Source organism: Vipera berus (assembly GCF_964194415.1).
Source record: "Vipera berus genome assembly, chromosome: 1".
Taxonomy (NCBI): Eukaryota; Metazoa; Chordata; class Lepidosauria; order Squamata; family Viperidae; genus Vipera; species Vipera berus.
The window spans coordinates 29,698,988-29,722,579 of record NC_138202.1 but is presented as its reverse complement, the minus strand read 5'-3'; the positions used below and the strand labels follow the sequence as shown (position 1 = coordinate 29,722,579).

The following is a 23,592-nucleotide window of genomic DNA, read 5'->3' as shown; positions in this document are numbered from 1 at the left end:
GCTGTATTGAACAACTTTCGTCCAGTCTCCAACCTTCGCTTTCTTGCGAAGGTTGTCGAGAGTGTGGTGGCGCATCAGCTCCCTCTGGTCCTGGATGAAGTGGATTATCTGGACCCCTACCAATCGGGTTTCAGGCCTGGGTACAGCACAGAGACGGCATTGGTCGCTCTGGTGAATGATCTCTGGAGGGCTCGGGATAGGGGATATTCCTCTGTCCTAGTCCTATTAGACCTCTCGGCGGCTTTCGATACCATCGACCATGGTATCTTGCTGCGGCGTCTCAGGGGATTGGGAGTGGGAGGCACAGTTCTTCAGTGGTTCTCCTCCTATCTCCTGGGACGCTCGCAGTCGGTGTTGGCAGGGGGGCAGAGATCGGCCCCTAGGTCTCTCGTTTGTGGAGTTCCTCAGGGGTCGGTCCTCTCGCCTCTCCTGTTCAACATCTATATGAAACCGCTGGGTGAGATCATTCGTGGTTTTGGAGTTGGGTATCATCAATATGCCGATGATACCCAACTTTTCTTTTCGACCCCAAACCACCCCAGTGATGCCCTCGCTGTGATGTCCCGTTGCCTGGAGGCGGTTCGGGTCTGGATGGGGAGGAACAGACTTCAACTCAACCCTGACAAGACTGAGTGGCTGTACATTCTGGCATCCCGGGACATTCAAAATGTTCCATCTCTTTCTATGGGGGGTGAGCTTTTACCCCCCGTGGATAGGGCTCGCAACTTGGGAGTCCTCCTAGATTCACGGCTTTCCCTGGAAGATCATATAGTGGCCGTGACTAGGGGGGCTTTCGCCCAGGTTCGCCTGGTGCGCCAGTTGCGGCCCTATCTGGACCGGGATGCCCTGTGTACGGTCACTCATGCGCTCGTGACCTCTCGCCTTGACTACTGTAATGCTCTCTACATGGGGCTTCCCTTGAAGACCACTCGGAGGCTCCAACTGGTACAGAATGCGGCCGCGAGAGTTGTCTTGGGAGTTTCCCGGTACTCCCATGTTACACCTTTGCTCCGCGAGCTGCATTGGTTACCAGTTGTCTTCCGGGTGAGGTTCAAGGTTTTGGTTATGATCTTTAAGTCCTTACATGGCATGGGTCCGGGTTACCTCGGGGACCACCTGCTGCCGGCATCAACTCCCCTCCGCCCTGTGCGTTCCCACAGAGGGCCTCCTCAGGGTGCCGCCAGTCAGGGAATGCCGACTGGTGGCCCCCAGGGGGAGAGCCTTCTCTGTGGGCGCTCCGGCATTATGGAACCAACTGCCGGTGGAGCTCCGGACGGCATCAGATCTCCGAACTTTCCGTCGTGGCCTGAAGACCCACCTATTTGAATTAGCTGGTCTGGCCTGACGGGGGATTATGGGTTTTAAATTGTGTTTTAGAATTGTATTACTGTTTTTAACCGGGCATTGGTTTAATCTTTTTTAATTTTTGTATTGTCTTTTTTTTTTTTAATTGAAAAGTTTTAAAATACAGTTTTCCCTTAAGAAACCCCCCTTCCCCCTCCCTGCTCCCCCCCTACCTCCCCCCAACCTCCCTCCCTCCCCCCCTCCCTCCACCCTCCCCCTCCCCCCCGACTTCCCAGAGCTAAATACAAGGTATATATATAAAAAGCAATCATAAACAATCATATACTAACAACTATAAGTTCTAAAATCCATCACTCTCTAGCTTATATAGGATAAGACACACCTTAACAATATTAAATATATATAAAAAACTAGAATAAAAAAAAACGAAAGAAAAAAAACCGAAAGAAGACTTATTCAAATGCTACGTAAAACTTCTTAACCCTATACTTGTTCTGGATAAACTCAAAAGGGCGGTATATAAATTAAATAAAACTAAACTAAACTAAACTTTTGTTGACAGGGTGATGTCTCTGCTTTTTAGTGTGCTGTCTAGATTTGCCATGGCTTTCCTCCCCAGGAGCAAGCGTCTTTTAATTTCTTGGCTACAGTCCCCATCTGCGGTGATCTTGGAGCCCAGGAAAATAAAATCTGTCACTACCTCCATTTCTTCCCCATCTATTTGCCAGGAATTGAGAGGGCCGGATGCCATGATCTTGGTTTTCTTAATGTTAAGTTTCAACCCAAGTTTTGCACTCTCCTTCTTCACCCGCAACAAGAGGCTCTTTAGTTCAAATGGCATTCGTTTTAAAAGGGAGAATAAAAACAGAAAGAAAGTAAACGTTCATACAAGGACTGGCATAGAGATTTCTTTTCCCTTAGCATTTTCACAGCAAGTGCTGTGGGGGGGAGGATCAACTGAATGTTGGTCCATTGGTTGCAGCAAGAATTGACTGGCCAGCTTGTCTGACATCATGGGTTGAGAGACAGTGAGTGGCCCAAAGTTACACAGCTGGCTCTTATCAATGAGTCAGGATGATTTTGGGCCAGTTACTCTTTCTCAGCCCACAAAGTCAGTCTCAGGTGATACGCTGGTTGGTCAATTCCTGTTGTAAGCAGTGGATCAACTTGGTTGATCCAGAGGGAAAAAGGCAGACCTTGCACTTGTGGGAAAATGCTAGGAAGAAAAATCTTTATCTAGTCCTACCTGTATGAATGTCTAGTTTGTTTCTGCTTTTATTCTCCCCACTTTTTCAGGACTGTGTTCAGATCAGAAGATCTGATAAGAGCATCTCATATTTCAGATGTGAGGAAGAGAACATGAGAATGTGGGCAGTTCCTAAAAACACAGTAGTGATAATTTGCATTGTTTTAGGTGAATTAAAGCATACTTATATTCATAAGGATTTAATAATCTGTATTAGAGTTATGAGCTGTCCACATATTCTTTGCTAATGGGAAATATCCTACTGGAGAAGGGGAGAAGTGATTCTAACTTTCCTTACTCTTCCTTTCTCTGAGAAATTTCAATAGAGGTAAGAGACTCTTTTAAAACAACATGGAAAAAGGTTTTTGAGCTGCACAGAAAGTGTGTGAAAAACCAATTTCTACAACCTTTTCTGTAGTAAAAAGCATCTTCATGCTTTTGCATATACACAGTATTTTCTTTCAAATAATCTTAAAAAGATAAAACATGTCTGTTAAACAAAATATTTAAACTAGTATTTTATATTTTTTAACCAGCAGCAAGGTGAACAAACCACCAAGGTAACCTAAAAGGCCAAGTTGAAGACAGATCATCATCTTTGTGACTTTAAAGAGTTGATACTGTCTTGACACTTAACTCAGTTTTTGCAAGGAACTTTTTTTTAGTATACTTACTATAGATACAGAGTTGTAATTGAAAAAAACACACATTTGTTTTGCTTCTTCTGTGTGTAATCCTGGTGACCCAAGTGATGCTGTTGCTGCCCTTTCACACTGCCTGGAAGCTGTGAGGGCCTGGATGGGGGACAACAGGCTTCGACTGAAACCTGGCAAGACCAAATGGCTTTGAGTGCCTGGGGCCTCAAGATTCGGGACTTTGATATCTTTAGTTCTGGATGGGGTGGCTGTACAACTTGGGGGTTCTCTTGGACTCGTAATTCCTGCTTGAAGAGCAGCTGGCAGTTGCAACTAGGAGAGACCTTGCACAACATTGGGTGGTGTGCCAGTTGCAGCCTTTCCTGATCAAGAGTCGGTGCTCAGACATTCACAACCTACTCATCTCGCGTTTGGATTATTGTAACATGCTGTTCATGGGGCCACCCTTGAAGAGCATTTGGAGGCTACAGCTGGTGCAGAGTATGGTGGTGGGGTAGTTTTTGGGGCTCCAAGAGTGGCCATGTAACATCACTGCTCTGCAAGCTTCACTGGCAGCCAGTTTGCTTATGGGTGCAATTCAGGGTGTTGGTAATCAGCTTTAAAGCTCTTCATTTAGTTACTTGAGCGCCCATCTCATCCCTATGAGATTAACCCACCCCACCTGTGCTGGTGGAGAAGGCATGCTGCGGGCCCCATTGGCCAGGGTACTCTGGCTGCCAGAATCCAGGAGGAGAGCTTTCTATGCCGTTGCTCCTGCCCTTTGGAACATCTTGTCCTCTGGAGTGAGGTCTGCTCCAACCCTCCTGACCTTCCACAAGAGCTTACAGACCTGGTGGCTGATAAATTAATAATAGATCCCATCTTCCCCTTCATGCTCATCCTACTCCTTTTTTTTTTACAAATTTTATTGATTTTCTAATATTACATTCACATTTGAAAAGCAATGTGGTGGCTGGGTAGTAGTAATTCAATTACATACAGATATCATTAGTACAGATTTCAAATTGCTACCATAAACATTTCCTCTCCTTTTCCCTTCATATATACTGTCTATTTGTAGATTTAAAGACAAGTTTTATCCTATCAATCAGACAGAAAATAACTTTCTTATATATATCCATAGTTTTTAGTTTACACATATTCTCGTGACCTCTCGTCTTGACTATTGCAATGCTCTCTACATGGGGCTTCCCTTGAAGACCACTCGGAGGCTCCAACTGGTACAGAATGCGGCCGCGAGAGTTGTCTTGGGAGTTTCCCGGTACTCCCATGTTACACCTTTGCTCCGCGAGCTGCATTGGTTACCAGTTGTCTTCCGGGTGAGGTTCAAGGTCTTAGTGATGGTTTTTAAGTCCTTACATGGCATGGGTCCGGAATACCTCGGGGACCACCTGCTGCCGGCGTCGACTCCCCTCCGCCCCGTGCGTTCCCACAGAGAGGGCCTCCTCAGGGTGCCTCCAGTCAGAGAATGTCGACTGGTGGCCCCCAGGGGGAGGGCCTTCTCTGTGGGCGCTCCGGCTTTGTGGAATCAGCTGCCGGTTGAGCTCCGGATGGCACCGGATCTCCGCTCCTTCCGGCGCGGGTTAAAGACCCATTTATTTGAACAAGCTGGCCTGGCCTGATGGGGAATTACTTAGGGTTTTAATATTTATATATATATTTTATTGTTTTTATTGTGGGCAATAATTTAATTCTTTTTTAACTTTTGTACTTTTGTAGTTTTAAGATATGCCCTGTTCACCGCCCTGAGTCCTTCGGGAGAAGGGCGGTATAAAAATTTAATTAAATAAATAAAATAAATAAATAAATAAATAATTGTTTTAACATACAATCTTTTAGACAATCAATGACCTAATAGATTTTTCAATTTTAATTTCCCCTAAAATTTAGATTTAACGTTTGATATTTATCTTTCCCAAGATTTTTAGTATACTCCCAGTTCATCTATCACCATTCCTCACAAAATCTAATATTAAAAATACGCATCCCGTTTACTTAACTTGTCACCCTCTATGTCAACAAATTAAGGATACACTATGATATCCTTCCTTTTTGCTAATTTTCAGTTTTTTTTAAGTAGTAATCAAAATTTCTTTTTGTTTCAATATTTAATATGTCATCTCTTCCTCTGTATCTGTTATCTTTTGCTTAAACTGATAATTTTTGTTTTTAACATTCCATATAGACCTATTTATTACTTTCAACAATAGGTTTTTAGCTTGTCTACGTTATTCACCTTTACATGACCTTTATGTACAAATCAATATTCAAATTAGCTATTAATATTTATACTGCTAAATTTTAATGATAATTTCTTTATCTCAGTTCATAACAATGTCTTGTGTTCAACATACACATCTTATCTATTTAAGTACATTCTGTTTCAGATTTCAGTAAGATGGTTGAAACTCCATTCTTCTTGAGTCTTATTCTGGCTTTTTTCCTTTGCCAAATCATCTTCCATGTCCTTGTTTTTGTGTCATCGAACCAATCTCCTTGTAATATCATGTATATTAATTGATATTGGCAAAACCATCCGATCGTCATTTTTTTGAGAGGACTTGTAGGTCTAGAGAGTCGTCTCTTTATTCTTCCATATCAACGTAGTTGTTCTGAATTGTTTGTCTTCTCATCCAACTGTTCTTTTTCTAGATCTTCTAGTTCCTTCTGAGTTGTATAAGAAACCTTTTCCTTTTTCCAAGTTGTCAATGTCTTTTATGGATTTTCAAATATCAATATTTGTTTAATAGTGGATTCTTTTGTCATTGTACTTGGATATTTCATTTTTTCTATTGTATTTTGTATACATGATTCTTTAGTTGTGGTCAAAGTTTGGGCTTTCATATTTGGGCTGTCTTCTTGTTCCTTCACATAGCCTCTTAGTATTTCATTGGTTGTGGTAAGAATTTGGATTAGTGTTTTCAACATAGCGAGAGTTTGTTGATCTTCATCCATAAATAAATTTTGTTCCTGGTCCATTATGGAAATATTGGTATTTTAAGCTAAAGGCTTTACACTTAGAAAATCCAAAAGAGAGGTTTTTTTCCCCTAGGTAGGGAACACAAAGCCGTTCACAGCTGTTGTCTCAAAGTTCTCAAGGTTATGTATCTTATCTATTTTCCTGGGCAGTCAGCCAGGCCCCTTTTAAAGTTTCCCTTTCAGTCCCAAAGTTGTCTTAATCTTTTCAGTTTTTCTTTTCTTTTTTTTATAAGAAAGAATCCAGATTTCCAACAGAAGTAGGCAATGAAAAATAGGAAATAAAAAATCTTTCAATCCACATGCTTTGAGAAATAAAATTCCAATTGGGATTCAGTTACTTTTTCAACAGTTAAAACACCCCTGGGTATTTAGTTGCCGCTCTTTCTGGAGGGAGGGCAAAAGTCCCCCTTCCCTCACTGCAGGGGGGAAAATGCTTAGCAGCTTAAGGAGGTACAGAAAGTAATTAGGGTGTAAAAGAGGTACATCTCACCCAGTCTGTTCCGCGCAGCTTTAAGAGTTGCCTGGTGGAAAATGTGACTTTGGCTGTTCACAGCCTAGGGACGAGCCATAATGGCTGGTCCTTTCATCCGCCGGTTTGGAGAGGTTGCCAGGTCTAATGGGAGAGTTGTGGCTCTCCCGTGATCCTGCGAGCACCCCTCCTTGCTGGTCGCCTCTTTGGAGTGACTTTTTTGGCCTTTTTCAGGGGCCCCCAGTGATGCGAAATTGGACGGGGGAGAGAGAGCAAGTCTCCCAGCCGTCCATAGCAGCTGTGTGACAAACCGGAAGCCCCTGCTCATCCTACTCCTACCCCCCTTTTCATCTTTTAGTTAAGGTTAAGAATTTGTGTTTTTTTAATAGTATATGATTTGTATTATGTATAGGCTTTGTATAATTTTATCCTTTTTATTATTGTAAGCTGACCAGAGTTACCCTGTGGTAAGATGGGTGGCCAATACATTTAATAAATAATAATCCTAAAGAGTCACTGCCAGAAAGTGCATATAGTACAGAATTAGATGGATTATTGCATAAATATAAAAGATCAATTGTTCGGCATCCACAGTCCCAAAATTATGCATGATTTTTGCTCGATTCTTTATTTTTTATTTTTTATTTTAATTCCATTTATATCCCGCTCTTCTCTGAAGACTCAGGGCGGCTTACAAGCTTAGCAGTAGCCTTCATTCTATGTATATGCCTGCTTATTAGGGCTTTCACACACACCCCAAGCGGCATTATTACAAAGTCAGCTTAATTGCCCCCAACAATCTGGGTCCTCATTTTACCTACCTCGGAAGGATGGAAGGCTGAGTCAACCTTGAGCCTGGTGGGATGCGAACCTGCACTAATTGCAGGCAGCTGGTGTTACTTTAGAACTTTAGAACTCAGTATACTAATATCTTTGAGGAAAAAAGTTACAATTTTTGCATAATGTAAATTTTAGAATCAAGTTTAATATCATCTAAGGCAGGGGTGTCAAACTCGCAACGTCACGTGATGTATTGCGACTTTTTCTCCATTGCTGGCAATGGGGTGGGTGTGGTTTCGGCATGACGCATCTGGCCTGCGGGCCGGCAGTTTTCCACCTTTGATCTAAAGTCAAGGGCTGAAAAAGTTATAATTTCTACAAAATACATAGACCTAGTGTTTTGCTAAGCTCTCATGTTTGTGTTGCTTCAGAAAAGAAGTCTAGGTACAAAAGGTCTATTTTGCAACTGAGTTCATTCTAAATCTAGTTATTCCAGTACTATTTCTTCAAGATAGTAAACCTCTGCTTGAACTTCTTAAGGAGCTGTTGGCATTCTGTTTAGCTATGGAGGAAGTAAGTTGTAGCTTGATGGAAAATCTACATTCCAGACATAGCTATTTCAAGGGTGTGTATTTATACATCCAGGGGAGAAGGAAGTCATCAATCTAACTGATGAAATAAAAAGAAACATTATTTAAATGCCTTTTTTGCACCTTTGATAGAAACTGCCTTTTAAAAATGCTTGCTCAACAAAGAAATTATCATATCTTATAAAAACAACAATGTATTTATTTCTTCTGAAAAAAGAACTCCAAATATTAAAGAACCCCAAATATCTTTAACCATTTATTAGTAGCATAAAGTAATGCAGCAAAATAATATGTATGCCCTGGCTTTAAAGTGCTTTTCTGTACATCTCTCTAATTTATGTAGAATAAATATATTTCTCTTCCAAATTTCTTTCTTTCTTCTTTCTTTCTTTCTTTCTTTCTTTCTTTCTTCTCTTTCTTTCTTTCTGTTCTTTTCTTTCTTCTTTCTTTCTTCTTTTCTTCTTCTTTCTTTTCTTTCTTTCTTTCTTTCTTTCTTTCTTTCTTTCTTTCTTTCCCACCTTTATTATTTTTACAAATAATTCAACATACCCAACACACCTTCCTCCTACAATCCTGTGAGGTGGGTTGGGCTGAGAAAGAGGTGCTCAAAGTCACCCAGCTGGCTTTCAATATAGGATGGAACAAAAACTGTTCAAGGCAACCCTTTTCATAGTTGGTAAATTTCAGCATCATAACCTTGAGGAAACTAGGACTGCAGATTATTTGGGAGTTGTACATGGTCTACATACAGATTATCCTCTTGTTTTATCTCTAAAGGGGTTAGTTCCCTTGCCTTATGCCTGGGGGTCTGGCAATAGTGGTGAGCCCTGGCAATAGCTATATTAAGGGATGTATTATTTACATTTGATTATGATTATATTGTATTAATTTTTTGTGGTTTTAGGATAGTTGCATGCTGTTGCATTTATATTTTATCATTTCTATTGTTTTAATTGTAATCGCCCAGAGTTACACTAGTGAGATGGGTAACTATACAAATTAAATAAAATAAATTATTTATCACATTTATATAACCACTGATCATATATAGTGACAAAATAAATAAAACACTGTTTTACAATTGATTTCAATGAGTTGTTTTAAAAATTATATATCTGTTTATCAACAGATAAATTATATATCTGTTTATCAACAGATAAACACATCTGTCTTTTTGCAAAATGGATAAGGAGAGTTGGAGCTTCTCTGGTATTTGACAAAGCTGTTGTTATTAATGTTCAAAATAAAAGTGGTTTTTTTTAAAAAAAAATAAAATAAAATAGAAATCATGCCTTCTTAGGATTTTGTCACTGAGCCTGCCATTGAGAGAGACTGGCCCAGAGTCACTCTGCCAGCTTTCGTGTTTAAGGTGGGACTAGAACTCATAGTCTCCTGGTTTCTAGCCTTAACAACTAGACCACAGGTTTGCAACCCGCGGCTCCGGAGCCGCATGCGGCTCTTTCAGCCATCTCCTGCGGCTCCCAGTCTTCTGCTATGTGTAGTCCAAAAAAAAAAAAAGTGGGACTAAAAACGTTTAACCAATCAATTCAAATATGCAGGGTAGGTGCATATCTCGCCTTGGCTCCACTCTTCAGTCAAACCTTGTTCTGTGCATGTGTGCATGTACACGCATGTGCACACATTTTTTGCGGCTCCCAGTTTTTCCTTTTGTGAGGGAACCAGTTCCGAGTGGCTCTTTCACTGTTTCAGGTTGCTGACCCCTGAACTAGACCCAACTGGCTGTCTACCTTCTTCCTAGGATGTCAGGAGAATGAATAAGATAATAAATTAAATATATAAAATAATAGATTAAATGAGTATAATACAATAAAACCATAAACATACACACATACACAAGCTGTATATGATTTTAAACTAGGTATTAAAATAATGATAGCATTAATAGGAAGCAAATATGAGTGGGTAGATTATATCAAAACTATCATTAGGATAGAACACATGCTTACCATTCCTAGTAGGGCTACTTGAAATTCTATAGTGCTGCTTAAGAGATAAATCCAAGATTTCTATAAAAAAGCTTTCATATTCTTATATAAAAGCAATAGGTCTTATATGTTACCTTAAAGATTAACCAATATTATTATTAAAAACATAATTTCATTAGATGCATCAGATTTTTAGAACTGAGAGAAAATATTTTATAAACACACACTTGTTTAGCAGGGAGAGAAGGGAAAAGGTGAAATGGCGAGAAGAGAGGTTAGGGACATAATTATGTAGTGATTATAAATAAATTTCTTGTTTCCAAGGAAGCAGGCTTGTCAGTATATTGCAGTAAAAATAACCAAGAATCCTATAATGTTACAGACAATAAATCAAATGTCATGAGCTTATTGTTAATAAATTTCCTTAAAATTGGATGCCAGCAAAGATAAGGTTCTCTTCTAATTCTCTCATAGTAAATTATTTTAAAACAAAACCAAGAAAATAATTACTTTATTAGGGTGCAGTCATTCTTTCCAAATGTTTAGCTCCAAAGCAACTTCAAGGACCAGCAGTTAGAATAGGCAGTAAATATAACTCCCAAGTATTGAACTGTTACCAGGTATAATCCTTAGGGCAACATTCTTACTACTTGAGGTTTTCAAGTCATCTTCAAAGACAATTGTGTGTTTTTCCAGGCAAAATGAGAAGTTATATGTGAATTTAGGTAAGTTTTAGAATGTTGAATGGATTTGATGGTCTAGTAATGAAATATGATGGCCATGTGGACCTTTTGAATTTGGAACTGGAAAGGAATTACCTGGCAGAGAATGGAAGACAAAAGCCAAGGCTAACGTATGATTCTCTAAAGTAATAGACAATAAGGGTGATGTGAGGATGGAGCATGACATTGGTTCCCTTGCTGATGTAATTAAAGCAGATGCACTACACCAGTGATGGTGAATCAGACTAGGTGCAAGGAGGTACATTACTTATTGCTTAGTTGGGGATTTGCTGGTAATATGCTGACACAGCTTTCAAAAACCATGGCGGGGATTGTGATAAATGTGGAGGGATTGCTCTCTATATAGGATCTGGCATCTTTGACAATCTTCCTTTTGCTATAATTAGAACTGGGTCAAGTACTTGCACTCACATTTTCCTTGAATAAGAAAGAAGGGGTGAGGTGAGAGGGTTCACCCCACAATAAGAGGTTGGGAAGGTGACATCTCTGTTGATGGAGCTCTTATTGAGGGGTAGCTGTTGCAGTACATGTGGTTATAAGCTGGTTGGGTAAGTCAGAGTGGTCTTCATGCTATTTGTTTGCTAAAGTATATCTGGATGTGATGGTATGAGTTGTGATTGAGATGGCTCAGGATCAGTGTAGTTTCTTAAGTGATTTGGCAGTAGCTACATGTCAGAAGGTTTTGGGGTAGCATAAAGAAGAGGGACGCGGTGGCTCAGTGGGCTGGGACGCTGAGCTTGTCGATCAGATGGTCGGCAGTTTGGCGGGTCAAATCCCAAGTGCTGCGTAGCAGAGTGAGCGCCTGTTACTCGTCCCAGCTTCTGCCAACCTAGCAGTTTGAAAGCACGTAAAAATGCAAGTAGAAAAATAGGGACCACTATGGTGGGAAGGTAACAGCGTTCCGTGCGCCTTTGGCATCTAGTCATGCCGGCCACATGACCGCGGAGACGTCCTCGGACAAGCGCTGGCTCTTCGGCTTTGAAACAGATGAGCACCGGCCCCCTAGAGTTGGAAACGACTAGCACGCATGTGCGGGGGAACCTTTACCTTTACTTTTAAAGATGAGGGGGTTAAAAAAAGAAAGTAAAATTTGGTAGTGATAGAATAGAGATAATGTAGTGAATGATGTGGAGAACCCCACCATAAGTCAAGGAAGACCAGTGATTTAATGCTGATCCAAGATTCTGCCCCACAGACTCATTCCTCAGTTCAGGAGTTACTACCACTGACAGCATCTGATGTTGGTAAACACCAAATCTTGAGGTAATAGAGTATGAAATTTAAACTGTAGTGACAGGTTGGGGAACTTGCTCATTTACCATCTTGTGGCCTGACTAATTGCTTCCTCAGCTATAGGAACTCATGTGAGATTGTCCTATTGGTATTTGGGGATTTCAATTTCCATGATTTGGGAGTGGTTCTGGGAAGGCTTAGCAATTAATTATCTCCATGACACACATGAATTTGGGCTAGGTAATTGAGGCTCCAGTGCATACAATTAGGCTGCTCAAGAGCAGTTGATACTTAATCTGAAGATGGGAAACATTATTCTGAGTCCTTTGCCTCAGATATTTTTTTTAGTCCAATTGATATTTCTTGCCCTCTGCTTTTAAGATGCTTTAATATATGTAAGTGATCTTAAATACTGTATATGTTAATTACATTGTGTATACTTTTAAGTTAGTGGAATATAGATAACAGAATATTGGTTTATATTGTAGATAGAAGTTATTAAAATTTCTAAGTGCCCAAGATTTTAGCTTTGATTATTTAGAAGGCTGTATTTGTAGTAATCTAGAGGCACAACTAGACAGGTTCTCTTGGTTCATTTGTGTTTTAATTTTCTACTTTATTTCAGCTTCTCTTATTTCGTTATATATTTCTGGCTGCTGATGGTTAAGGATGTCAGTGTGTAGCTTACTGATGCTCCGTGGATCTCAGTTGTTAGATAAAAACAAGATGAAGAACAAAAAAAATTTGACTCCTGGCCAAACTGGAGTCATGTTGAACTGCAGTTTGTTCTTCTCTCCCCCTGTGAACTGCTTGAAAACTGTATCTGGACTGCTTGTTAAAAATAATTGGTAAGCAGACATATTAATTAAGCTATTTTCTACTAAGTTTTGAATTGGGGGAGATTGAATGTCTTGTAAACACATGAAACAGACTCTTCCTGCTTCTATTTCACCCACTGGGATAGTATTGTCTTGGATGGAAATAGAACAATCCCTACCAGCTGCTGATCCAATTATTCCTGTATATAAGAGCTTGGCTCCAACCAAAGAGGCAATTGTTTTGGCTGATAACATGATTGAATAACAGATTGGAGATGTGTATCAAGCAATATTAACTTAAGAGCTGCCATCTGAAATTGAGCCGGTAGTCACTAATTTTGAGTTGATTATCATGATATAATCTATAAGTAGAAGGACGTCAAAATCTGAATAAAGTTGTTACACTAAAAAGAATTGGTGATTCTATGCATAAGAAAACTAAAAAGCTTCAGAAAATGTTTGAATGCACAAGAAGTGAAGCACTGAAATGAAAGACATAGTGTTTGGAAAGGAAGAAGGAGGAAGTGGTACTAATTCAAGGACAAGAGGTATAGAGTGTTACAGTTTCAGTAAGTAGGGAATGAGCGGCTTCTAGTGGTTCTTATGAAGAAATGTTTTCAGAAACTGAAAGAAAATAGTCATCCTTCCCAATTTGGCTTCAGAGCTTGCTAAAAAGTATAAATAATTAAACTATGACAGCAAGAGAACCAGGAGCTAGACAGCAAAGATTTATTTCCTTATTCTGCAGTTTTTCTCTAATCTTTCCAAGGTGAAGTGACAACATTTATTTGAGTTACTTAAAAGATTTATACTGCTACCCAACTCACTAAAGTGACTCCAGGGTGTGTATGTCTTAACCCTCTTTCCATTGGCTTCAGGCTCAGAGGTGGAACCCAAATAACATTGATTGCATGTGTAGATAACCTCTAGCAATAGTGGTATAGCAGTAGTGTGTCCATCCTTGTTGGTTCTTTTGACCTCTCAGTGGTATTTGATACCATCTATCATGGTATCCTGGACTGATTCCAGGAGTTGGGAGTTGAGGCACAGAGCTGCAATAGTTTCTGTTCTGCATTGGGATTGGTTTCAGTCAGTGTTGATACGGTTAGTATTAAGATCATTCTTTCCAATTGTCTTTACTTGCAGAATACAATCTGGCTCAGTCACTGCAACCAGAGGTTTTGTTTTCCAACCTTTCAGACTCATGCATTTCTCTGTAGCAGAGAAATTCTCTCTGTGTTATTTATATGATGCCTGATTGTGTGTGGCTTTTTAGTTGTGGATTGGGGTGTTGATGACCAGCTATTAAGTCATTAATTCGTTCACTGTTGTTTCCTTGTTCTGTCAAGCCCCTGCCCCCTAACTACTTGGTAAGCTGGTGGTGAATAAGCACTCCTGTAGACTAATGGGGGACTGTTTCCCAGGCTTCCATCACTTCCCTGGCTGTTTTTGTATCTGCTTATCCAACAATCTTAGTAGCTGCAAAACTGAATACCGTATATGTCTTTGTTTGTTGCAGTGTGAGGCTACAATGAGTTTACATCTCCTTGTCTGAAGGCTTATTTTTTATTTTATTTATTTTAATTCCATTTATATCCCGCCCTTCTCCGAAGACTCAGGGCGGCTTACAAGCTTAGCAGTAGCCTTCATTCTATGTATATGCCTGCTTATTAGGGCTTTCACACACACCCCAAGCGGCATTATTACAAAGTCAGCTTAATTGCCCCCAACAATCTGGGTCCTCATTTTACCTACCTCGGAAGGATGGAAGGCTGAGTCAACCTTGAGCCTGGTGGGATGCGAACCTGCACTAATTGCAGGCAGCTGGTGTTACTTAAGGAGGCATTAGCCCACTGCTCCACCAAGGCTTGAGTGTGTTCTTGCAACAGGTGATTAGCTTACTCCCCATCTAACCTACATACTCGGGTAATCCATGCAGGGGATCCGGTAGATTACATTGGAAGTATCTCCCACCTCCAAGCAATCTTTACAATGCATAATTTGTCCTTGTATAATAGCCTCTTGGTGGTGTGCAATTGTTGTGATTCAGGGTCAGCCTGTGGGTTCGGCAGTTGGGTCGGACAAGTCAGAGGAGGAGGGGGGTGTACTAGACCTTGCTGAGGGGGTTGAAGATCTTGCTGATGATAGCCCTCAGGCAGGCCCCTCCCACTTGGTCACCATGGAGACCCAGCTGTGTGAGCCTGACTGTGGATGAAGATGACCCACAGCTGGCCCTGTTGAAGGATGCCCGACGCAGGAGGCAGTCAAGTAGGAGTAAACAGAGGAAGGCTGTGGGGCTTCTCGGAAGGAGGCAGAGAGAAGCCACGCCCTGAACTCTTTATAAAGGGAATGTTTGGGGAGGGCTGGTTTGCTGAAAGCAACCGCTCAGATAGTGTTTCAAAGCTCCGGTATCTTGGTGTCTTGTTTGTTTTTGTAATAAATTTGGCAGACGTATTCCAGCCTCTTGCCGTCTGTAAAGGGGTTGCCTTTTCTGCAAGGCCGGTAGCAGGCTGGTACAGAACAGCAATGCTCACTTGCAGATCTTGGAAGCTGTGTTCTACTGCTTCTGAAATGTTTTTGATGTATGTATGTCAGGGTGGGTCATGTGGTTGGTCTTGTACCTTGTTTCTTCCTTTCTCTCCCTGCCATATTGTGCAGACATCGTGTAACAAATACTTGTGGGTGCCCATTCTTCCTGAATTGTTTGCATAGGTACCTGCGAACAACATAGATGGGCTCATCTATGATTCAGTCTCAAAGCCAATTTTTTCAAAAAAAGTATTACTAAAGTCTATTGTGGTCTGGGATCCCCAATTTTTTTTGTTTGCATCTGTGTGTGTGGGTGTGTGGGGGGAATTGATGGAAATCATTGCAAAAGGCAAATGCTTCAACATTAAAATATGATTCCTAACTCCCATTAGTTGACTTTTGCTCAGGGAGGGCACTGGAGCATGCTGATCTTGTGAAAGGCAGAAATAACCAGAGAGAGATCGTCCCACAAATAACATAATCAAATTGTGTATTGTAAGACTTTGCGAATGATAATGTCTTGAACTGCACTCTGAAGCCTGTTGGGACCCAGGACAGTGTTACATGGATGTAGTGTGATGTGTCTCTAATTATTCAAGTTGCTGATTTCTGGACCAGTTGCAGTTTCTGGATGGCTTTCTGGGGCAGCCCCATGTAGAGTAAGTTGCAGTAGTCCAAATCAGAGACCAAAGTGTGAGTGACTATTGGCAGGTCCTTCTAATTCAGGAACAGGTACTATCCAAAATGGAATGGTCATAGCTCTCACCTCCTCCAGCAGGAGCTGGGAAAGTAGGAGGATTTCCCAAATTATATACCACTTCTGAGGTCATAGTTCAGAGGCCCTCAAGCCTATAGCCACTAGGTCTCACTAAGATTGAGTTGAAGCCTGTTCTTCTCCATCCTGCCTCCCCAGTTTTGTAATACTGGGAAAGGATCTTGTTAACATCACCTGGTTGGCCTGGAGTAGAGATACAGAACCGAGTCATCATCATGCTAATGATACTTCAGCCCATACTGACAAATCACATTGCTGCTGGTCCAACGGGAAGACCAAATCTGGAGTGTAACTTTTGTCCTGAGTCAAGCTGTGAATGACTTGGCATAGGCTTATGGCTTACATGGGAGCCATGAACTCCAGAGCTGCCTCAGACCCCATTCTTAGGAAAGGCAGATTAAAGTCTTCCGGAACCGTAAGACTTAGGAACTCTTATCACCAACCCAAAAATGAACTCAATGAGCTTAGACAGGGATATTGCTATGCAGCAGGGAAGTTAGTAGAACAGCAATCCCAATTGAGTTGCTTTTTCTTTTCTTCTTAAGTTATTACAACTGGAACTATTCCTTTTCCCCCCAACCAGTATGTAACATGGAATCTGTCAGTGATGTTTGCTATCTTACTTTAGACATTTGATTTGTCATGTTAGGCAATTTAGCAGTATTCAGTATAAACAATTACAACCAATCGTTTAGTGACTGTTCACAAATATGATGTTATTTTTTAAACAGATCATTTTCTGACCAATACATGCATTTACAACCAAGTTTTGTGTGACTGACAATGAAAGCTGTCATTTTAAAATCTATTAGAGGGCGCCAGAAGGGAATTAAAGAGGAAGATTTAAATTTGACTAGTTAACATAGATTGGAACAAAATAGTTTTATATTGGATGTATTGAATATTTGTGAACAATGGACTCAGAAATTAATTTTTATAATCTTTGCCAAAATAGACTGTGTGTAAATAATATGAGGAACGAGTTCTACTGGACAAGGCTGAAATAGATTTTAATGTGGATTTTAAAATGACAGGCTACAAGAATGATCTGGAAAAAGATGATATACTGGATATACAAATGAAACTAACTGATGTCTTAATAATTAAAAGGGACATACAGATAACAAACAAGAAGAGTGACTTGGTTGGATTTACAAAGGAGACCTGTTGAAGTTTTGAAAACTGGTGAGAAGAGACCAAAAATAAAAATAAAAATCAAGTTCTAAGGCATTATTTGAAGGGATTAAAGACTGAGGTTTTGAAAAGTAAAAGAGAGGAATGTGAAGTTGGCTTATTTGATTGAGGTTAAAGTAGATATTGTTATTTCTGATAATCTTTCCTGGACTTTTGCTGACCAGGACTGAATGAGAGTTTTAAAGATTTGCTTATAGATAGGTGATGAGATGTGGGATGAAGAAACTGCTGTATTTTAAGAGAAGGTGACAAAATTGTTGTTAAACAATTTTAAAAGTTGTTAAAATTGTCTATACATGTCGAGACAAAGTATACTTTTCTTTTTCTTTGCTATTTTTCTTTTATTCTTTTATCTTCTGTAGTTTGTATTAGTTTTTAATAATAAAAAAACCTTAAAAAAAGGATAGCTAGGAGGCTATGAGAAAAAAAAGCTGTTAACATGAATATAATCTCTTGATTGGTACATATTTAAAGAGGGATATTTATGGTAATTCTACATATATTTTGTTTTTTTCAAAACTGAAGTTGCCTGAGTTTTTAATTTTCTTGATTTTCAATTATATGTTGGGCATATAGATAGTCCTCAACTTACGGCCATTCATTTAAAGATGGCTCAGAAGTACAACAGCCTAGAAAAAGTGACTTGCAACTTGTTCTTGAAGTTTATGACTATTGCACCACCTCCATGGTCACGTGATTACAGTTTGAATGCTTGGCAACTGGCATGTATTTATGATGGTTACAGCATCTTCAGGTCATGTGATTGTGATTTGTGAGCTTTCTGGCCAGCTTCTGGAAACCAAAGTCAATTGAGGAAGCCCACTTCTCTTAATGACCACATGATTCACTTAACTAGTGATTTGCTCAATGACTGTGGTAAACATGGTCATAATATCAGGTCCAATGAAGTGGTGACTATTAATGATTGCATCACTTAGCGACCAAAATTCCAGTCCCAATTGTGCTTGTAAGTTGAGGACTACCTGTATTTATTGACCTTTGTTTTTCATTGGAATATAAATGATATTTTCCAATTATGAATTATTTTTGCCCTTTTGAAATCTTACAACCTTTTGTTTCTAAATTTGTCAGGCATGAACAACCAAACCCACACCTGTACTGTTGTGTTCAATCTAGCTACTTTATTCTTTTATGCCTAATTTACAGGAATTCTCCCCCCCCCCCCAGACTGGCAGCTTTCTCCAGGGAAAGACAAGATAAGGCTCAGAGGCATGGGTGGGGGGAGGGAGTGTCAGGACTTGCCCTCTTGTGTTGACATAATGAGTCCGGACTAATTCCCCACTGGAACCCTCCTCCCAACTGGGACGGTTGCTCTCTAACAAATTATAGGCAAAAATCTATTGAATTTCCAGGGCTGAAGGCAGTTAGATATATTTGGATGAAACTGAGAAAGGAATTTGGAATTTCACAAGAATTTGTTTCATTGTTAATGATACTTCAAAAACTTTGAGAGTCACGAGAAGAATATAGCCTGCCTAAACCCATTGAATGCCAGTATATCCAGAAAATTACCTGGATGACTGAGAATCTTCATCAACATATTCAAATAAACCCTTGCTGTGTTCTCATTTTGTAGCAGGTGTATTGCATCTTCAGACATTCCTATGAATAAAATTTTCTTAAAACTAAGCTAACAAATCAGTTTTGTTAACAAGTAATTTTATTAAAGTACATATTTAATAATTCACAAGAAGTTTGGAATGGAGAATTGTTGCTATTCACCAAGTATATTGCTCTTTGGATTTTAAAAAGTTTGAAAAAAACCCCAGTGTACCAGATACCAAAGCTCGCTTGGCAAAATGTGTGAACTTACATTTCTTTTCCAGGACTTAGGCTATTGTAAGTCGCCATAGCTATATTTCTGAAATAATACAAGTATTACAAATTGATGACTAAATAAATACTTCTCTGTCCCAAAAGTTAAGTATCAAAAATCACAAATTGTCCTTATTTTGCCAAAAATATGTTATTCTGCTACTGTCTTCTAAATCACTATTTGTTTTATGCAATAGTTTTAATATTCCTTTTTTTTCATCCTGCAGACGTTCCGTCTTCAGATCAACCTGAATTGTTTCTAAAGAAACTTCAGCAGTGCTGTGTAATTTTTGACTTCATGGACACACTATCAGATCTTAAAATGAAAGAATACAAACGTTCAACTCTTAATGAACTTGTGGATTACATTACAATAAGCAGAGGGTGTTTGACTGAGCAGACCTACCCTGAAGTAGTTAGAATGGTAAGTTATTTTTTTTAGAAAATCATAAATGCTTTATAGATACTATTATTTGCTAAGCAGGTTTAATCAGAATATTACATCTCTGGGTTAGTATTCCACATTAGTCTTTTCAAATGCAAAATAGGAAAGGCATTTTTCACTTTAGTCATTTAAATTGCAGTTATTCTTAATTTCAGGTAAATAATATGCCTAGTAGAAGAAGTGGGGGAATATAAAGGCATTTTTTATTCTTAGCTTATTTATATCTAGGACTTTTATGTTAATTTGCTACATTTCAGAAAGATGTTATGCTTTATTTAAACACTGTGTAGTATTTTGATATTTTAGAACGAAATAATGTTCATCTGTGAGGTTAGAATTTTTTTGTGCCGGCAGTTATAATTATAAATCAGTGTTTTTAAAGTGTTGTTTGGATTGCATCTTGTATTATTATTTTAATTTGCAAAGTAGTGAGATTCCATTAGACTGATCCCAGGGTAACCAAGAATAATCTTGATTGCTGTACAGTACTGTAGTTAACTGTTTGGGGCCTGAAATCATTTCTGGATACTTAACGGCCTACTAACAAGTGCTTTACACCAGTTTTAGCTGGTGCAAAAGCCATTCATTTTTCTGAAAAATGACATCCCTAGCCAGAAATATGCATATAATAGTAATTTGTGGACTCTGTATGTGGGATTAACTTTAAAACATATCTGGAGAATTATTTTGTGGAATGCAATCAAGTAGTTCTTTAGAAAGAAAAGGATTACCTGGAAAAATAACAGCACAGGTTATTTTCTATATGGACTGGCACATATTAATTGTTATATCTTTCCTGATTATAATGATGAATAGTTGTTTTGGTGCCTGGCCAGTATCAATATATTGGTGTTATTGGAAACTGCTAAGTCACGTCTATAATTGCAGATATTCTTCAAAAAACTTACATTAGAAGAACAAAAGTGTCTGCGTAACTCAAGAGTCCCATCTCCGTTACATGATTCCCCCCCCCAAGTTATGTTCCATGTAGCAGATTTTTAACAAGTACTCTGTATATATTTTGAGCATATACTATAAGATCTTTGTGTTTTTCATAGAAAGGAAGAATTTTAAAATAGAATTCTATAAAAGCGTTTTTGTCTAATTGAAATACTTGAAATAAGATGAAGTTGGGATATCTATTTTTTTTTAAAAAATAAAAATATAAAGTACATTAAAATGATGGGAAAGTGAATCTGGCAGGTACAGGTATTATCTACAAGAATGTGGATAACTAAGATATTAGCTTAGTTTCTTTGGCCATATTTTGATAATGGTTTGGTGATATTATATTCAACTTGTTGAAATAAAGAAATATTCTTACCTGATTTTTATCATATAAATTGCTAATAAATGTTTTCTTGTTACAGTATTAGACTTCTCTCCATGTTAATATGATTTATCTGAATAGTGAAAAAGATCTAAAGGCAAAGCAAATAGTAAAAGTCACGCCAAATAAATACTTGTTTCAACTAGAATATACGTGTATCTATATACATCTGTTCCATTTATATAGCTAAATGCTTATTATATAGACCAGAGTGGCAGTTTTGTGCTCAGAGACCACAATATCTGCCCATGGCCCACAAGATCTTTTGTAAATGTGTATTGTCACTGAAAAGGTGTTCAAAATGTTCAATTCTTTTACTGGTTTTAGGTTTAGGTTTTAATTTATTTAATCAGATGGGAATGGAGGGATTTTTGCTTAATGTAAAACTTGTGCACACATTAGTACCCTTAAAACCTAAAACCAGAACTTCAATATTGACTGAAAATTACATTAATGAAAATTGGCCATCATCCTACAGTTTCACTGTATGAAATCTTTGAGATTGCATATAATGCAGGAGGCATTATACTTGAAATTTTAATTTAGTGATTATACTTCGTATGTAATTACTGTACATAAAGAATGCTTTGACTTTTATGGAATCTTGTAGGGGTCAGCATATTTTTATACCAAAGGGGTGTGTTTGGTCTTTGAATATTGTGCAGATAGTTCTCCACTTTACAACCACAATTGACATTTTACAACCATTTTTACTGTGATTGTTAAGTGAATTACCATGGTAGTTAAAGTAAATCTGGCTTCCCTCATAAACTTTGCTTTTCAGAAGCTGGCTAGGAAAGTCAAAAATTGTAATTACATGTCTGCAGAACTCTGCAGCTATGGCAAATACAAGCTGGTTGCCAAGCACTGAAATTACGATTGCATGACTATGGGGGTGGTGTAACAGTCGTAATTTCGAGGATAGGTCATAAGTTACTTTTTCCAGCACTGTTGTAACTCTGAACTGTTAAACAAATGGTTGTAAGTCAAGGACTATCTATATTTTAAAAAACTGCAAGTCGGACTAGGATAAATTGAATGTAAACTCGTTAACAGTTTAGTTAAAACAATTCAATTAATATAGTTTTTCCCCAGTTAATATTTTTTCTTCTTTTAAGGATTCTAATTTGGTAAGAACTTTTGTGGGCTTAGGGCTCACATTGAACTTTTGGTGGCTACTTGTATGTTTGCAACCACAGACTACATTTTGCTTTATAGTAACTAATAACTTTTTCCATCACCATCATAAGTCTGAACCATCAACCATTCAATCTGCATGTCAAAATGTAGTGTCAAGGTTCCGACTGATGATCCCAACGAAGTAAGCATAGCCGAGACATTCAAATCTCTAATGCAAAACTTTATTGAATACAGCATACTGGCATTGATGAATAAGAAACTAGCTCTAGTTAAATTGATGCCAGAACAGTAAATTAAAAGTATAGAACCTCCCTTCCCCACTGATAGTGCAGGTCACATCCCCCAATTAAGTGTCAGACATTTGTTATGAGAAAAATCTTCAGTTCCAGTGGTTCTCCGATGACCTTGGTTCCCACGATGGACCATTCACACCTGTGAAGAGCATTGTAATCATCCCCTCCCCCCACTCTGGGTCTGTTGAGAAGCTAAGAAACAACCATGGCTGAAGCAGAATAAAGTTTTTTTGAAGCTTGACAGTCTTAATGTTAGCATCTTATAAATGTTAATCCTATTAACAGTATAGTTGTCTTTTGATTTCTGGTGTGTCAATTGACAAAGGTTCCTATGAGGGAGATAATAGTCTAGTAGTTCAAGAATTGCAAGAAAACCATACAGTGATATGTATTTACTCTAAAAAACTCCATAAATATTTCATTTTAAGTAAGGGTCTATATCAGTTTAAAGAATGTAATTTTTACAGAATGTTTAAAATGTTATTTTCATAAGCAAAAAGCTTTGATTATTGCTCATGCAACACGTAATGAAGAAATTTCCCCCTTTATCTGAAATTATATTTAGAAATCTTAATTGTTCACTTTTTTGTCAGTGATTGGCAATATTAAGTAGAAAAGTAGAAAGTACTTTCCCTAGCCATTTATTTTTCCTTTTTTCTTGCATCATATATCTAAAATTGCTTTTCTGTTAGTTTAAAATAGAGGTTATTTCTGCCCCTCAGAAGCATGCCTCATTGTTGATTCTTTATTTGGAGGTGGGGATGGAAATTTAAGGACATAATTCAGATTAGATATATGACTTCTTCTGTAGAAAGTGGAATTCTTTTTATAACACAAAGGATAATACATTCTGGTTTGCAGAATATTTAATCATTGTTTCAAGTGGTTTATAACTGTCATTTTCTCAGCTTCAATAGTTTTCTTAATTTTTTAAATATGTTTTTACAAATTAGAGTTTTCTTGATTATTATGATAAGGGCCAGCATTAAGTTATATTTGTATATAGAACTGTTGGAAACAGTCTTTGTAGGAAATCCTTCTTCATTTCTTTCAGTGTGCCTAATTTGATTGGCTCTATTGTGCATGCCTGGTCAAATAATATGAATAACCTATATAGATCCTGTGAGATGGGTCTTAATTTATAGAAAACAGGACCTAGATTTTGTTAACAGATGTGTCCCAAAGAAAGATTAAATATATTATGGTATTTATTACTAATAATAAGGCTTTTTTCTTTTGCAAATAACATGCTGTGTATTCTAAAGATCATAGTAAAAGTAATCCT

General features: G+C 38.4%; 1 protein-coding gene across 3 annotated transcripts in view; it reads left to right on the top strand.

Annotated features, from left to right (window-relative positions):
- The window catches only part of PPP2R5E (protein phosphatase 2 regulatory subunit B'epsilon), a 78,728-nt gene that overhangs the window by 32,289 nt on the left and 22,847 nt on the right, over positions 1–23,592 (top strand). For 2 of the 3 annotated variants that reach the window (XM_081332061.1, XM_081332060.1), the window contains exon 3: positions 19,327–19,523. In XM_081332061.1, coding sequence (XP_081188187.1) covers positions 19,327–19,523 — 197 coding nt within the window. Of the gene's footprint in view, positions 1–17,179; positions 17,255–19,326; positions 19,524–23,592 lie in introns of all 3 variants that reach the window. The other variant, XM_081332062.1, reaches the window with a different exon arrangement.